The 16,794-nt window shown below is 34.6% G+C and overlaps 1 protein-coding gene across 1 annotated transcript in view; it reads left to right on the plus strand.

The window, feature by feature from the left end:
• The window catches only part of LOC105530681 (anoctamin-5), a gene marked incomplete at its 3' end in the record, with an annotated part of 85,911 nt that overhangs the window by 27,371 nt on the left and 41,746 nt on the right, over positions 1 to 16,794 (plus strand). The window contains exons 4-8 of the mRNA XM_011968319.1: positions 3,906 to 3,947; positions 6,822 to 6,935; positions 11,642 to 11,710; positions 12,984 to 13,268; positions 16,332 to 16,445. Of these exons, the coding sequence (XP_011823709.1) occupies positions 3,906 to 3,947; positions 6,822 to 6,935; positions 11,642 to 11,710; positions 12,984 to 13,268; positions 16,332 to 16,445 (624 nt within the window). The remainder of the gene's footprint in view (positions 1 to 3,905; positions 3,948 to 6,821; positions 6,936 to 11,641; positions 11,711 to 12,983; positions 13,269 to 16,331; positions 16,446 to 16,794) is intronic.

Here is a 16,794-nt window from a genome sequence, read left to right on the forward strand (position 1 = left end):
TTTTTTTTTTTTTTTTTTTTTTTCTTTTCTATCATAGAAATATCACAAAAGAAAAATCTGTATAAATCAGGGTCCTGTGAGGCCTACTCAGTGTAGGATAATTTAAGAAGGACTTCATAAAGACTTTTACAAAAATGGAGTGTAAGGGACTCTCTGTATATATAGGTCTAGTAATCTTGAATTTATTAAGATCCATAGAACTGAAGGGAATAGTGTAAGGAGCACTTATTGGAACCCAAAAGGAAAAAGTCATATACCAAAGACATTATCAGGGGGCACAATGACCTTTAGTGAGGGGACACAGCCTTCCTGAATTCAACCTTAGGAAGGAAAACACTATCTATTCTTTCCAATCATTCGTGAGAACCAAGAGGTCAAGGGAGCTCTTTGGTTACCTGCACAGGACAAAAGCAGGGTGGAGAGGAGTGGAGAGCGAATGTGCTGGGATAAACCAACAGAATATCACTGGATATGTTTTTGGGTAAAAAAATAGAGTCTTGCGGTTTCTACTGTCATTATTATGACAGAAACTCAATATCAATTACTTTATAAATATAGAATAATTAATGTAATTTAAAATTCTATTTGAAATAAAATAGTGAAAAGTGGATGAGTACCTAAATAGTTACACAGATTGTGAGTATAGAAAGGTCAGTAAAGCCACTGAATGAAATATAGCAAGATGGAAACTATTATGCTTAAGATAACCTATCTTAAAGTGACTACTATACGGGACTGGACAGAATAGTTAGGTAAGTATTTAGAGTTTAGTAAGCAAAGAATGGGAATTGAAAAGATACACTAAAGTTTGCTTAAATAATGACAGATATGCAATTAGCAGATTTTGAAGGAGTATGGGCCTTGTTAACCTCAAGGATGATATTCCAAATATTTAATAACTGATATAGCATAGGCACAAACCAATCAGAAGGGGCCTTTGAGTAAAATGACAAGAAGCAATTAGTATGAATATTAGCACAGTATTTATAATTGATATGTGAGTATATTTAGATATTATCACCTTATGATACAGTCATTAATTCAGTCTCCTAGTGATTTCATCCAGTTTCTTGGCTTTAAATACAATTGATATGCCATCTCAATTCTCAAATTTAAGTTTCGAGTGTAGTCATTTCTCCTCAACTTCAGTTTTAAATATCCAAATGCTTTCTTATTATATGCATGTGGATGTCTGAAAGATATCTCAAGATTAATATGTCCAAAATGTAATTTTTGATCTTCCCCTACCAAAAAGCCTGTTTGTCTGAAGTCTTTTGCATCTCAGCAACAACACGCAATATATTCTTTTCATTGCTCAAGTCCGAAATTTTAAAAAAAAGGTTTTATCTTCATTGGTTCTACATTAGATACAATGAAATTCACCCTTTTTAAGTGTGTAGTTTGATGAGTTTTAACAAAATTTATGTAGAAGATTTCCTTTACCTCAAAAAGTTCCCCTTAGCAGTTTTCCTCCTACCCTATTCTAGGCAACTGCTGATTTTTTTTCTTCCTAATATAATATATAAATGGGATTTTTATAGTATACACTAGTTTGTATCTGGCTTCTAGCTGCTTTTGCTCATCATAATGCTTCTAAGACTCATCCAAAACTCCAATATTACTAGTAAATTGATTCTTTTTGAATATATCTGTACTAGAGATATCATTGTTTATTTTATTTTATGGCTCAGTAATATTTCATTGTATGGATATACTGAAATTTATTTGTCTACTCACCCATTGATGGATATTTGGATAGTTTTCAGTTTGAAGACCATTATGAATAAGGCTGCTATGAACATTCATGTAAGAAGTGTTTTTAGAGATGTATGTTTTCATTAATCTTGGGTAATTTCCTAGGAGTAGAATTTCTGGGTCATGTGGAAAATATAGGTGTAACTTTATGTAAAACTGTCACACTATTTTTAAAAGTGGTGGTACCATATTTTATTCCTACCAGCAATGTATAAGAGTTCTATTTGCTGTACATCTTCACCAGCATTTGGTATTGATATTGATAGCTTTTTAATTTCAGTAATTCTAGTGGATGAGTAGTAATATCTTGTGATTTCAACTCTCATTTCTTTTATAAATAATGATGTTGCCCATCTTTTCATGGGCATATTGGACTTTCATAGATCTTCTTTTGTGAACCATTCAAATATTTTCTGCATTTAAAAAAATTGAGTTGATTATCTTTGTATTGACTTGTAAGAGTTGTTTATGTATTCTGGATGTGAGACCATTGTCAATCTTACTTATTGTGAACATTTTCTTCCAATTTGTTGCTTGCCTTTTCATTTACATGCAGTGTTCTTAGAAAAGCACATTTAGAAGTATAGAAGTTCAATTTCTCATATTTTATCTTTTATCATCCATGCTTTTTGTGTTCTATTTAAGAAGTATTTGCCTACACCAAAGTGGGGGAGATTTTCTAAGATTTTCTTCGGTTTTATAGTTTTTAGTTTTTATGTTTAGGTCTATGATCCATGGAAGTCATAATATGGCCCTGCATGGTCCTTTAGTGTGGGACTCTTTCATTTGTCTTAACAATTCTTTAATGAGTTTAGGGAAAGCATCTGAGAAAAATAGTAACCTGTGAATCTCGTGAAAGATGCCAAGAAAATAAAAATACTGAAGTGAAAAATTTCAGACCGTCAAAATAATATAGTTTAAAATATATTTTATGCAATGACCAATGTTTGTCTTATATCTTTTGTATTTTTAAATAACAGCAATATTAACTACTCTATCTACATATGGACGACATTAGTTTACAGGGCAGAAATTTTCACTCCAATAGTTTCACCAGTTGCTTAGACTTCTTCAGCCTATTCCAGGAAGAGACTAGGTTAAGAAATTGTATTTATTTATCCATTCATTACAGTATAAAATACACTCAATTCTTGCTCATTTATGCTATAGGTTTGGTTTTCTTTCAAATATAGTTGAGTATCCCAGATATTTTTAGGTAATTGACCTTGTGTTTTAAATAATGACCATGTAATTGAAGATTGGAGACAACTCAGCATTTGAATAACTGAATGACTTTTTTTGTAATCTAGTATATTGCATGCTCATGAAATTAAAAAAAAAAAAAAAACCCTGGGTAAACTTTCCATACTACACATCATCTCAGTATAAATGTAGTAATTTTACTTTCTTTTCCTGGTTATACACAGGCATACTTAACAAAATATCTTTTTTACTCTATATTTTTATTATTTTCATGTTTTCCTTTGTTATTGTTATTTTTCTCTTCCTTAATTATGTTCTTTGCAGGGACATGAATGAAACTGGAGGCCATTATCCTTAGCAAGCTAACAGAAAAACAGATAACCAAATACTGCATGTTCTCTTACTGATAAGTGGGAGCTAAATGATGAGCACACATGGACACATAGAAGGAAGCAACGCACTGGGGTCTTTCGGAGGGTGGAGGATGGCAGGCGGGAGAGAAGCAGGAAAAATAACTACTGGATACTATGCTTAATACCTGGATGATGAAATAATCTGTAAAACCAACCCCCGTGACACATATTTCCTTATGTAACAAATCTACACATCCTGCACATGTACCCCTGAACTTAAAACAAAGTTGAAATAAATATAATAAAATATAAATCCACAAATATTTGTTATTTTTAGTCGCTGTTTAAAGAATTTAGGAAAATTTACTTTGAAGTCTCCTTATTTTCTTTACATGTTAATTGCTTTCTTCTCATTTTTTTCTTCTTTTTTCCTTGCTAATTTCTATCCTCCAGTTTGAAATGTCATGCACACAAACACACACACATACATTTATAAAATGATCATATTGAGGGTTAGTTTGTCTGTGTCTGTTTTTGGAATCTTTACTGTAATTCTGGGCAGGAATTGCTAATTCTTTGTTGGTTGCTTCACAGCCTGCAAAGCGATTCAATTTGTTCCTGAGGCGGCGGCTTATGGTAAAACCAGTGCTGAATGATGCTGCTTATGCTCTGAATGGCTGCAGTGGTAGCCTTAGTTATTTTTCTTCTAATAGAATACTTTGATTTAGGGGAACATTGTCACTGATTCCTAGTCCCCAGGCAACTGAAGTTTAAGAATAGTGATTCTTAATTTGTTTTGCATTAGATTAAATCTATAGATCCTCTTCCTAAAATGTATACACACACACACACACACACACACACACACAATTCACACAGTTTCAGAGGTTTATGAACTCTCATCAGCAATGCAGGGTTTTATTTTGTTTTGTTTTCAGATAGAGTCTCACTCTGTCGCCCAGGCTGGAGTGCAGTGGTGCAATTACGGCTCACTGCAGCCTCAACCTCCTGGGCTCATGTAATCCTCCCACCTCAGCCTCCTGAGTAACTGGGACCACAGGGGCATGCCACTATGCTCAGCTAATTTTTGTATTTTTAGGAGAGATGAGTGGTTTCACCATGTTGTCCAGGCTGGTCTCGAACTCCTGAGCTCAATCAATCATCGCGCCTCAGCCTCTCAAAGTGCTGGGATTACAGGCATGAACCACCACACCCAGCCGGTAATTCAGGTTTTTGAACCACAGGATAACTACATCCTTTACAGAGAAGCCACTCAGATGTTTACATAATTACAAATAGGTATTTCTAAGGACAAGCCAAGTATAAACACAAATGCCCACACATACTACAAAATGTATTTATATCATGTTTTGAGCAAAACAAAATCATGATGTGTTTTAGTAACATTCAGTTATATGTGACAGAATTATCAGATTTTTCTGCCTCAGCCTTAACTGATTTTTATTAGTAGTCCTGAGACATGTCCCTCATGGTGACTTACAAGGCTCCCAGTGATTTTTTCCCCATATTTAAAACAGATTTATAGTGTATCGTCAGGGTGTGATATAATGATAGAAATTCGGGTTTTCCTAGCTAGCCTTTGGCCTTCAGGACGACAGTATGTTTACCTATTTTTGACTGAGCACTCAGGAAAATCATTGGAGTTACTATTCTCTTAGCTACTTTGTCTATTTTCTAGTCAAATACTCTGAATATGAGTTTTGTTAATTCCTGTGTGCACATATTCTGTCACCAGAACTGCTCTTTGTGTACCCAGATTTAGCTTGTGTAAACAATATAAGTACCTGTTAATATATTAGTTTTTGAAAACAAAACAAAACAAAAACAACAAAAAACCCCTATCATACAAAATGTGACTGTCACAGACTTAGGGCAAGAGTACTATTTTTTTCTTCTAATTTTTGAGCTTTGATTTTATTTAGTCTAAGTAGTATATTATTTCTGCCTCAGTTGCCTTCCAAGAATTTTGGCGGATTTCATAAGATGCTAATGCTGTGATGATTTACAAGAGTGCCAATGATTTGTTTGGTTTTGTTTTTTCTTTCTTTTCAATTTTTAGTGATTTATAAGCAAAGTATAGTGTGATAGCAGTTTGATTTTTCTCAGATTCTTTTACTTTCTTTTAGGAAATAGAAGATGGTTATGCATTCTTTGGCTGAGGTGAAGAGAACTCAGACATAACATTTGAGTCACTATATCTTGGCACTTAATCTCTAGATTCCTTAGATGTTTTTTTTTTTTTAATTTATTGGTTCCCTTTTCCACTCATTTCTTCCTGTGCATTGGGAGCTGGTTTTTTTCTGAGACACATCAGCTTTTCATTAGCTATGTAAATGCTCTTACTTTGTTCATAGACCACAGATCAAACATGAGACTTATGGCTTATTCGCATATAACTGATCCTCATACATTCCTTTTTCTGGGAGGCCTGTCTCACCTGACTTGGGTAAAATAATCCCATAGGGTACACAATAAAAGAAACTCATAAATTAATAGGAACACTGGTTGTCAAAATTAAAACCATATAGTTACTCATTCGCAGGTGAGCTAAAGCAATTGAAAAATTATCTCATTGACAGCCACTGTATTATCTATTTGCATAATTCTAAGTATAATAATACATGTAGGCTATTATGAATATTAAATATTAGATATAAACTTTAAAAGAAAACCAAATCAGTCAAACATGAAATCTCTTTCTTCTGAAGCACTGTCATATTTTTGCTGTTTTTAAAGTGAAGGAACTAATGAACTAACTACACAACATGTGAAAGTTGGACTTATAAGTGTAATTATTATACTGAGATAATTCTTGCAAATTTAAACAAAGAATTGATTTTTGCTCACCTGGGAAATTGATGTTGAAGGGCGAGTTGCATGAAACCTAACTTGTGATGCCAGCTAATAAGCTACTTGCTTTCTAATATTTAACTGCACCTTGATTTTATTTTAATCCTTACAAAGTTGAATTAGGAAGTGACAATTTTATGAAAACATAGAATAAACATTAATCATACATTTGTTTTCTTATAGTGAGACTCCATTAATTGGTTTGTAATTAATTGTACCCCCAAATTTGCGTGTAGCCATGAATTATTTAGTGGACTACGTGAGATGTTGTTTAATAAAGATAACAAGTCAGTCTCTGTGCATTTTGGGATCTGTGTGTGTGTGTGTGTGTGTGTGTGTGTGTGTGTATATATATATCCATTTCATATTTTGGTATGTTTGCAGCATTTTTGTTGTATGTCCATGTAGTTAACATGCTTATCTTCCTCCTGAGTCATTATTGCTTAATCTTTTATATGGAATTTCACTATAAAACAAAACATAATCTGTTGCTAAAAACTCTGGTTATTTGTCTTGACTTGTCATTTCAAGACTGAAAAAAAAGTAGCTGGTGACCAAATTATAAATAATTCCTTTTGTGCTTTTGCCATTTCAGAATAAAACTATAATTTACAATTGTGTCATTTATGTCTCCTGCAGTTTCAAAAAAATCAGCAAAGCAAAGATTCTATCTTCTTCCGAGACGGGATTAGGCAAATCGATTTTGTGCTTTCCTATGCTGATGACATAAAGAAAGACGCAGAGTTAAAGGCGGTAAGTGCATTATAAGAGAAGTGGGAATAATAAAAAGAAGCACATTTTATAGTTTCACATGGATATCTGCATTGAATTATGTTGTAAAAGTGAAAAGCCCTTAAGTGTTACTGAAACCTTAAACTGAGCGAGATAACTGTAAAGTAGGCAGCTTAAGAATAGAAATGTAAAGTCAATGTTATTTTTTGGATATTTTGCATGCTAACTTCTTTTTCTTCTTCTTCCAAGTATCTGATTCTTTTTATAGCTCACTTTAGTATTAAATGTAACATCCAAAATTTGAGGTATGTGTCTGAATATGATAATTGCCTTTTGTATGATATTTTCATTTTGGAAACGTATGACTAATCTATTCCTCCAGGTGCCTTTATATTGTGCTCTATTCCTGATTTTGTTTTATTTGTATTACACATCACTTTATGAGCTTATTTGTTCATGTTTTTACTTGTTTGCTGTCTCCAACACTATAAATTAAGTTTATGAGGCCAAGTACTTTGTCTTGTTTATCGCTATATACCCAAATCCTAGAACAGTGGTTGGATTATAATGGATGCTCAATAAATACTCAGTATTTGAAATCATAAAGTAATCCATTTTTATACACACATTTACTTATATACTTACAAAATAAATGTCATATAAAATAAAAAGTAAAAATAAAGATATTATTCCCCCAAGACTCTGTACACATACAGGTCTGTCCCTTTTTTCCACCCACTGTCTAGAAAGCCTTCTACCAGGCCTCTGAAATTCATGAACCGTCATCATTTTCGTCTCTTCTCTGAACATTCCTGTAGCAGTCCTCTCAAATGATGGTTATTTTTCTTTACAGAGCATTTCCCTAGAGATGGGGTAAGTGCTGCTTGCCCTCCTTGTATCTTGTCGCTAATGTTCTCCTTCACTTGTCCCTGAAATTCCTGAGCTTTAAATCTCATCAGATTTATTATTATCCTGAATTGTTTTTGTTATTTATCTGTCTCTGCATCTTCTATTCCTCAACAATTTTAGCTCCTAGATCACTGTCAGTCTTTCCAGCAATCTTTTTAAATCATTGATAATATCAATTCATACTTGGATGATTATTTTGACACCCTGGCCTCTCTGTTCCTTGAACTCCCTTTTCCAATGATCTTAGCTTCTACTCAGCCATTCACTCACCTAGAACTTGTCATTACTAATAACTGCAACTATTTATAATTTCATTCTATGTGTACAACTGTCTGATTACACCTCACATCTTTCTGATCCACATTCTTCCTCCTTCCACCTCACCAGGACCAGATAAGATGCAATCATCTTACTGATTTTTGCTGCTCTTATTCCCCTCTCACTCTTTATTCAGTTTATGTCTCATGGTCAACAATTGTAATTACTGTGTTACATATCTCATCAAGTCCCTTTCCCCTCTCCCAGTTGTGCTTGACAAAACAACAACTTTAGTTAAACCCAGCCCCACCTACTACATGCCAGCACACATGCAGAAAGGAAAACTTACAATTTACTGACTGACTTTACCTTACATTCGTGCCCATGGACCTTAACTGGGTCCTTATGCTTTGTGGCAATCATACTTTCCTTCCATATTCTATTGCCTCCCACTTTCTTAGATGACTGTTTTATAATGTTTTTTTCTCTCTCACACCTACAACACCTCCTCCCATCTTCAAGCTTAGCTGATCACATTTTTCTGCTTCATTGAGAAAACTGAAGCAAGAAGAGAAAACCTATAAATTTCTACTACCACATCTGTCCATCCACCAGGATTTTTGCTTGTGTAAGCTATCTTACTCTCTGTTACCATAGACCAACTATTTATCCTTCTACCTAAAGGCAACTCCTCCACGTGTGCCCTGCATTCTGTTTCTTCTTGCCTACTATTCAGGAGTGCCAAAGATAGCCCTCAGGTTTGGGGGTTCATTACAAAGAATCACAGGACTCAGTTTATAGTCATGCTTATGGAGACATTTTATTACAGTGAAATGATAAAAAGCAAAACCAGCAAGGGAAAAAGCTCATGGGACAAAGTCTGGAGGAAACCAGGAGCAAGCTTGTAAGGATTCTTCTCTCAGTAGAATCACAGGATATACACTTACTTTTTCCAGCAACAATGTATGAAAACACATGTGAAATATCTATTGGGCAAGCCCATTAAAGTGCACTAGGTTTTTATTAGGGGCTGGTTACCTTGTCGCCTTCAGCTTAGCACATACCAAAATTTCATACTCCCAGAAGGAAAGCAGATATTCAGCATAAATAACACTATTTGGAAAAACAGTATAGGCAAAATGAGTCACTCTTATCAGTTCTGGGAGTGGAAGGAACTCTTCAGAAAAGCAAGTCCCAGACACTAGGACCAACCTTTTGAAAGTTGCAGCCAGGCCTTTCTAAGGATAGGAGTTTAATGCCTGCTTTGTTAACTCATTTCTGTATACTTATTTTGGGATATTGCTCCTAAAATTAGTTCCTCTTTCTCCTAAATTATATTTGATATTCTTTACTAGGCCATTTTCTTCAATGAACAAATAGGCTGTTAAATTTTCTGTATTAAAAAGTTATGAATAAAAACCCTCTTTTTGTCCCAGTTTTCCTATTATCTACTATTTCTGTATTTTTTCTGCTCAATTATATATTAATCCCGTTCTTTTCAAGCCTTCGTCCCAGCCACTCTGCCCATCTCCTTGTATAAAATCCAGTGGTCAAGCCTTAGCCCTCATCTTACTTGACCTATGAGCAATATTTGACACAGTTGATCCTTCCCTTTTCTATTGTGTATGTTCTTTATGTGGCTTCCAGGACTCCACATTATCTTACTTTTTTTCTTATTTCACTAGTTGCTCCTTCTCAGTCTTCTCCTAAATCTCTTAGTATTGAAGTGCCTCAGGACACAGTCCTTAATCCTCACCTTTCCTTAACTTACGCTGATGTATTTGATGATTCTGTCTTACTGTTTTAAAATAATATATTTTATGATTTTATATACATTAATCATACAATCCCTGAATTTACTTTTCCAGTCCACATTTCTCTTCCAACTGTGCATAACTAAATGACTATCCTGCATCTCATACCTTCAATAAGGTACTGGCATAACAACAGACACACAGACTAATGAAATAGAATAGAGAATCCAGATTTAAATCTATGCATTTAAAACAAGCTCATCTTTGAAAAGGGGGCCAAGTACATACAATGGAGAAAAGGTAGGCTTTTCAATAGATGATGCTGATAAGACTGGATAATTATATGGAAGAATAATACCAGACGCATAGTTCTTACCATACAAAAGATCAAATCAAAGTGGATTAAAGCTTTGACTGTAAGAACTGAAACTTTGAAACTACTAGAAGAAAACACTGGGGAAATGCTCCAGGATGTTGATCTAGACAGACTTCTTTGGTTAAGACCAGGCAATTAAAGGAAAAATAGACCACTGGGATTATATCAAGCCAAAAACCTTCTGCACAGCAAAGGAAAAGTGCCCATTATTGGATGAATAGGTAAAGAAAACGTGGCAAATACATATAATGGAATATTTTTCAGCCATTGAAAAAACGAAATATTATCATTTGCAGCCATCAATGGAACTGGAAGCCATTATGTTAAGTGAAATAAACCAAGCACGGAAAGACAGATGTCATATGTTCTCACTCATGTGTGGGAGGTAAAAATGTGAATCTCAAGATAGAGTAGATTGGTGGCTACCAGAAGCCAGGAAAGGGAAGGGGAAGGAGGGAGATAAAGGGAGAAAAACAGTATAAATGTATTTATTGCTACTGAACTGTACACTTAAAGATGGTAAAGATGGTAAGTTATATATGTGTATTTTAACTCAATAAAAATGTCTTAAAATATAAAAATACTTTTTTTGTCATCAATACATTGCTTTAATAAAGGTGGATGGGTGGTTCACACCTGTAATCCCAGTGCTTTGGCAGGCTAAGGCAGGAGGATCAGTTGAGGCCAGGAGTTCAAGGCCAGCCTGGGCAGATAATGAGACCCAGTTTCTATTAAAAAAAACTTTTTTAAAGTATCCAAGTGTGGAGATACCTGCTTGTAGTCCCAGCTACTGAGGAGGCTGGGGAGGATCACTTGAGCCCGGGAGTTTGATGCTATAATGGGCTGTGATCACAACACTGTACTCCAGCCTGGGTGACAGAGCAAGATCCTGTCACTACAAAACAAACAAACAAACAAACAAATGAAAAACTAGGCACCCAAGTGGTTATTTTCAGTAATGACCTATAGTTAAATTTAAGTTTACTTTTTGCTAAGTGAAGCCATTTTGTCCTTCCGGATTAAAAAGTCTTGATGATATATTGGCTTAAAATTCCATTAAATATATAGTTTATTTGAAGAGTATTGATCTTTGTAATAGTGAGTCTTTTCAACTTGGAGCATGTCTCTCTGTTTATAAAGTTTTTTAATTTACGTTATTCAGTGAAGTTTTGTGCATTTCTTCAGATATAGGCTCTGCGTATTTCCTGGTGATTATTCCTGGATATACTGCATTTTTGTAGTTGTTGCGAATTATAGCATAAGAGAAAAGCAGTACCTGACATTCAGATGGAGCACTTTTATATACAACCATGGGAGAGGCAGAGAGCCATCCAAAGTCACAGCCATTGTATATTGAATCTGTCAATACTGAGCAAATAAAACAAAAGTGTTCTGCATAATTGTGTTGATTTTTTTTTTTTTTGTCATAGGAAAGAAGAAAAGAGTTTGAAAAAAATCTCAGAAAAACAGGTCTTGAGTTGGAAATCGAAGACAAAAGGGTAAATGTAGTTGATAATTTATACCAGACTCTTTAAGTGTTGTTTTATCCTATTCTGGCCTTTGACCAGATAGACTCTGTGTTTGGAGGCAATACAATAGCTCTTTTGGCTACAGATATGTGCACTGGGATGATAAGGCCTGTAGTCTTACAGGTAAGTAGATGAGTACTGTGAATATGCAGTAATAAATGGACACAGTTTGCATTCAGGATACAAAGAAAAAGAAGATGTGGACTTTTTCTCATAACAGTTTCATTTTGAAGTCTGGCTATAATCTGGTCCCCTAAATAATTAACCAGGCTGTCTTGCAGCATAACCTGCTGTTTAAGCCAAGACATTCTTTCTGTTCATGAATATACCAAGTTTTCTTTTTAAACTGATTTTTACTGTTTTTCTAGAATTCCCTTCAAAATTGTTTTTAAAGTCCTATTTAATATCTTACCCTATCTATGAAATTTCTAATAGTTTCAGCCTGGGCAACATAACAAGATCCTGTCTCTACAAAAAATAAAAAATACAAAATTAGTTGGGCATTGTGCCTGTAGTCCAGTACTTGAGAGGCTGAAGCAGGAAGATTGCTGGAGCCCAGGAGTTTCATAGTTGTGCCACTGCACTCCAGCCTTGTCAGCAGAGTGAGGCTCTATCTTAAAAAAAAAAAAAAAAAAGAAAGAAAAGAAAAAAGAAAACCTAAAGCATTACTCTCCAGTTCTCCCATTTTCAGTGAACTAGTAAATTATTATACCATACAATCCGTAATTTTTCCTATGCAATGAACCTTTATTATCTAAAGTTCTTCCTCTTTGTGTAGGCAAAACAAAGAAGTTGGGTAAGAAGAGTGAGTACATTTTACAGTCTATATGTATCCCTTATATTATAACCTAAGTAAAATTTTGAACTTACAGCTAGTTACTAAAAACTTAAGAAATTGCCCGGAACCACATAGGTAATTGTGGATTTAGAGATGAGTATACATTGACCATGAAATATATTTTTAAAAATATTCTTTCTCTGTTTGTGTGTGTCTTTTTATGTTTCTTTCTGTCTCTCACATATATACACACATTATATGTATATATATACACATGTTTATGTAACTATAACTATATGTTTTGTGAATTTTGTTTTCTCAAAGTTTTGCCTGAAAATTTCAAAAAATTGAAAATACTTTGATGTGTTTGAGATTTTATAAAATATTATTTATTTTGTTTAATCAGCTCAGTAACAAACTGATCAGTAAGCTTTCTGCTATTTTGCTTTTTTTTTTTTTATGCAGGACTCTGAAGATGGAAGAACTTATTTTGTCAAGATCCATGCCCCTTGGGAGGTATTAGTTACCTATGCTGAAGTCTTGGGAATCAAAATGCCTATTAAGGAGAGTGATATTCCCCGACCTAAGCAAACTCCTATGAGCTATGTGCTTGGGCCTGTGAGCCTCCCAACGAGTGTGAAGTATCCCCATCCTGAATACTTTACTGCCCAATTCAGCAGACATCGGCAGGAGCTCTTCCTCATCGAAGATCAGGCAACCTTCTTTCCATCCTCATCAAGAAACAGAATTGTAGGTAGAGAAGACCTTTGGGCACATCCCTTTGAATCCGAGATGTATGCTTGTGTGTGCTTTTATACATGTGCAGATGTCATACCATTTCTGCAAGGTGTTTCTGTATAGGATATAAGCATTTGGTGATATTGAACAGTTTGAAAGTGTAATTAGACCACATAAACTCATTACCCTCCCTAACTCTCAAACTGTTGTTTAAAAATGAGTGGTTCATGGTACGGATGTAGTAAAGGAAGAGATGTTATACAGTATTGGAAAAAGCAATTAATTGAGATCTAGAGGACTTTGATTTTGTAAGATCTTTGTAAAATGGTTTTACAGTCTTAGAGTTTGGTTTTATACAGTCAGTGCATAGTAAAGGAAATATTTATCATTCCAAATGGAAATGAAATGTTTTAATTTCTTTATATATGGATAGAATTTGAGAAACCTCAAAACTTTTTTTCCTTCATTTAAAACTGTTTTCTGCCTTCTAAATAGTATTGTTTTCTCTGCATTTGAAGTCCTAGGATCTTTAAGTTTCCCATTAAAACCTCTCTCACAAAGAATCATGGTTTTGTGCCACTATTTCTTTGTGCTTAGACAGGAATAATATCCACTTCATAGGTTACCTAGATAATTAAATTAGTTCAGACATAAAAAGCTTTGAGCAGTGCCTGGCACTATTTTCTTAAAACACTCTCATAATAAGCCGAAGCTATTGTTGTTCAGCCCACCAGAATGTCAACAAGCAAAATTCCTTGAGCATCCCCTGAAAAAACTGTTGCCATGGCCTTTGCTCTTGATTTGTCTGCTTTTGCTTTCCCTGAACCACTTCCACCTCTTGGTAGCCATTGCTTTGATTGTGCTTTGTCTTCAGGATAGCACTGGCAAAGCCATGTTTCATCCCTGTCATAATTCTTCAAAGAAATTCTTAAGGATCTTGATTCTACTTATTTAAAATTTCCATTGAAAACTGCTTTTGTCTACAGGTGAACTGAGTACAACAATTTTCACACCCATTGATTGGAAAGTTTGCTGAACTATAATTTTCTAGTCAGAATGGTGAAACCTGAACCAGTTGAGATATCTGTGGTGTTGGCCTATTATTTGTGCTGTTCGTCTTTGGTCCTCTTCAATTAGGGCATGAACAAGGTGGATTTTTTTCCTTGCAAATTGATGTGAACGGTCTGCGGCTGTTGGCTTCATCTTTGACATCATCTCATCCCTTCTTAAAATGAGTTATTCATTTATAAACTGTTGATCTCTTTAGGGGGATTGTCTTCATAAACTTCATAAACTTTTGGTAAAGCATTAGTGAGGTCACCATTCCTCCCCTCAAGCTTCACCATAAATTTGATATTTGTTCTTGCTTCAATTTTAGCAGAATTTATGTTGCTCTGACAGTGGCCCTTTTCAAACTGATGTGTCCTTCTTAGTCCCTCAAACTAAATCCTGTTCGGACATGTTATAACAAGTTAGTATGAGTTTAATTTTGTGCATAAAATTTGAAAACCACACATATCCATTTTTCATGAGTCTTTTGAAGACTCCCTTGTATCCTGAGTAAAAGGAGGTGGGGGAAGTCATTTTCCCTTTTGGCACCAGGGAAAATCTACTTCTTTTACATCTATCCTTCCCCCTGCAGTATCTCCCTTTTGTTGTTACTAACAGTTTATGGTAACAAAGACTAGACACACTTCACTTTCTCCAAATTCTCATTCTTCATTTTATAAATGGTTAGCTGAACTGTTTATCCTTATTGATCCATCAGAACAAGAAGTTGACCTTAACTTGATCAAACTTTAATTAAGCTTCTCTTCGCCCTATAAGAACCTGGACATTAACCTACCCTCAGCTTGAGCCAATATTGTCATGTGTAGCAGCTCCTCCTTAGCATAAAGAAAGATCATCCCTGACACTTGCTTACTTCTCCCTATTAATGAGATCACTTTTCTGCCCGACCTTTCAGATGTTTGCAGATCTCTGAATCTTTCTATTGCAATAGTCCCTCTCCACCTTTTGCAATAACTTTTTTCAAATAATGTCTTTTCAGGCCTAAATTCAGTTTTTTTTAAATTTTACAATACTATACTTTACTTATTATCATAGCTTTATAATACATCTTAATACCTGGTAGTATAAATATTTCCACTTTGTTAACATCCCAAGACAGAGTTCTTACTTTGGTGAACCTTTCCTAAGGAAATAATCCAAAATATGTAAAACAGGTCATATTTATGACATTGTTTATAAAAATTAAAACTACCTTGCATAAATTATGATTTCTTTACCAAGATGGGATATTGAGCTGCTCTTAACATGGATGATGAGTTTAGATGATGATGATTCAAGAACTACAACCATTCCAATCAAAGAGTCTTAGAATGGTAAAATGTAAAAGAAAGGAAAGGTTGGGGACTATGTATAAAACAGTGCTGAATAAAAACAAATTTAGCAATTAGAAATACAGAAATTTTGAAGAGTTGCTGGAAGATAAAAAGCAGATGAGATTGAATTCACAGAAATATAAGAACAGAGGACACCAAAGCCCAATTATATTCAGGATAAAACTGATAGAAATATGCAAGTCATTGCAAAGTGGCTGTAGGGATAGGATCACCTTGGCTAATAAATTCAGATATCAGGTAAAAGGCCTTGTAAAAATAATTAATTGAAGAAGTATTCAAGACAGCTTGGATAAATATCAATTCTACTCCACATTCCCCCAATTGAACTGTCAGCAGTGACATTAGTCTCCTACTTGAAGCCCTAATTATAGTAGAAATTCTGGCACAAAGAACTAAAGAGGAGGTTTGGACAGGAGAAACAATAAATTATGGTCCGTTCACCTCTTCACCCCATCAAAGGAATGGGGAGCTCTCAGACTCAGAAGCTAAAATATCTGCAAACTCCATATAATCCCACACTCTACATATTCCAGACAACCAAGAGAAGCTTCCTTCTATAATTAGAGCCTGTATCTACATTCAATGTAGACATTTTAAAATTGTGATTTAAAGGAATGTGGAAAGCATAAGTTCTCAAATGTGATAGTGTCTTTTTGTACTTACCTTGTAGGTGTACTATATTCTCTCAAGATGTCCTTTCGGCATAGAAGATGGGAAGAAAAGGTTTGGGATTGAAAGGCTGCTAAACTCTAACACTTATTCATCTGCCTATCCACTCCACGATGTATGTATAGGTTTGATTGTGAAATTCTGAGCTCATTTTCCTACTGCCATGTTCATTACTGGGAGAGAGAATCTTCCTTTACTTCAAATTGCTTAGTTTTCTCTCCTGGTGGGAAAATCCCCAAAGACTTCCTGGTTCCAAGCTGAGAGCTTTACCAGCTATGCCGAGATATATACTAAATGTGTCTTTGAAGTTTCAAATGGACACGTATTTTAAAAACTTTTACATTTGCAAAAGACTTTTTATTAGAACCCATTTTGAAAATAGCAGTCACATTAAAAGAACATTTTAGAACATAATATTTGGAAATTTCTATCTGAGTCCATTAGTTCTTTTCTCATTTATAAAG

The sequence above is a fragment of the Mandrillus leucophaeus genome, unplaced genomic scaffold, assembly GCF_000951045.1.
Source record: "Mandrillus leucophaeus isolate KB7577 unplaced genomic scaffold, Mleu.le_1.0 Scaffold839, whole genome shotgun sequence".
Classification (NCBI taxonomy): Eukaryota; Metazoa; Chordata; class Mammalia; order Primates; family Cercopithecidae; genus Mandrillus; species Mandrillus leucophaeus.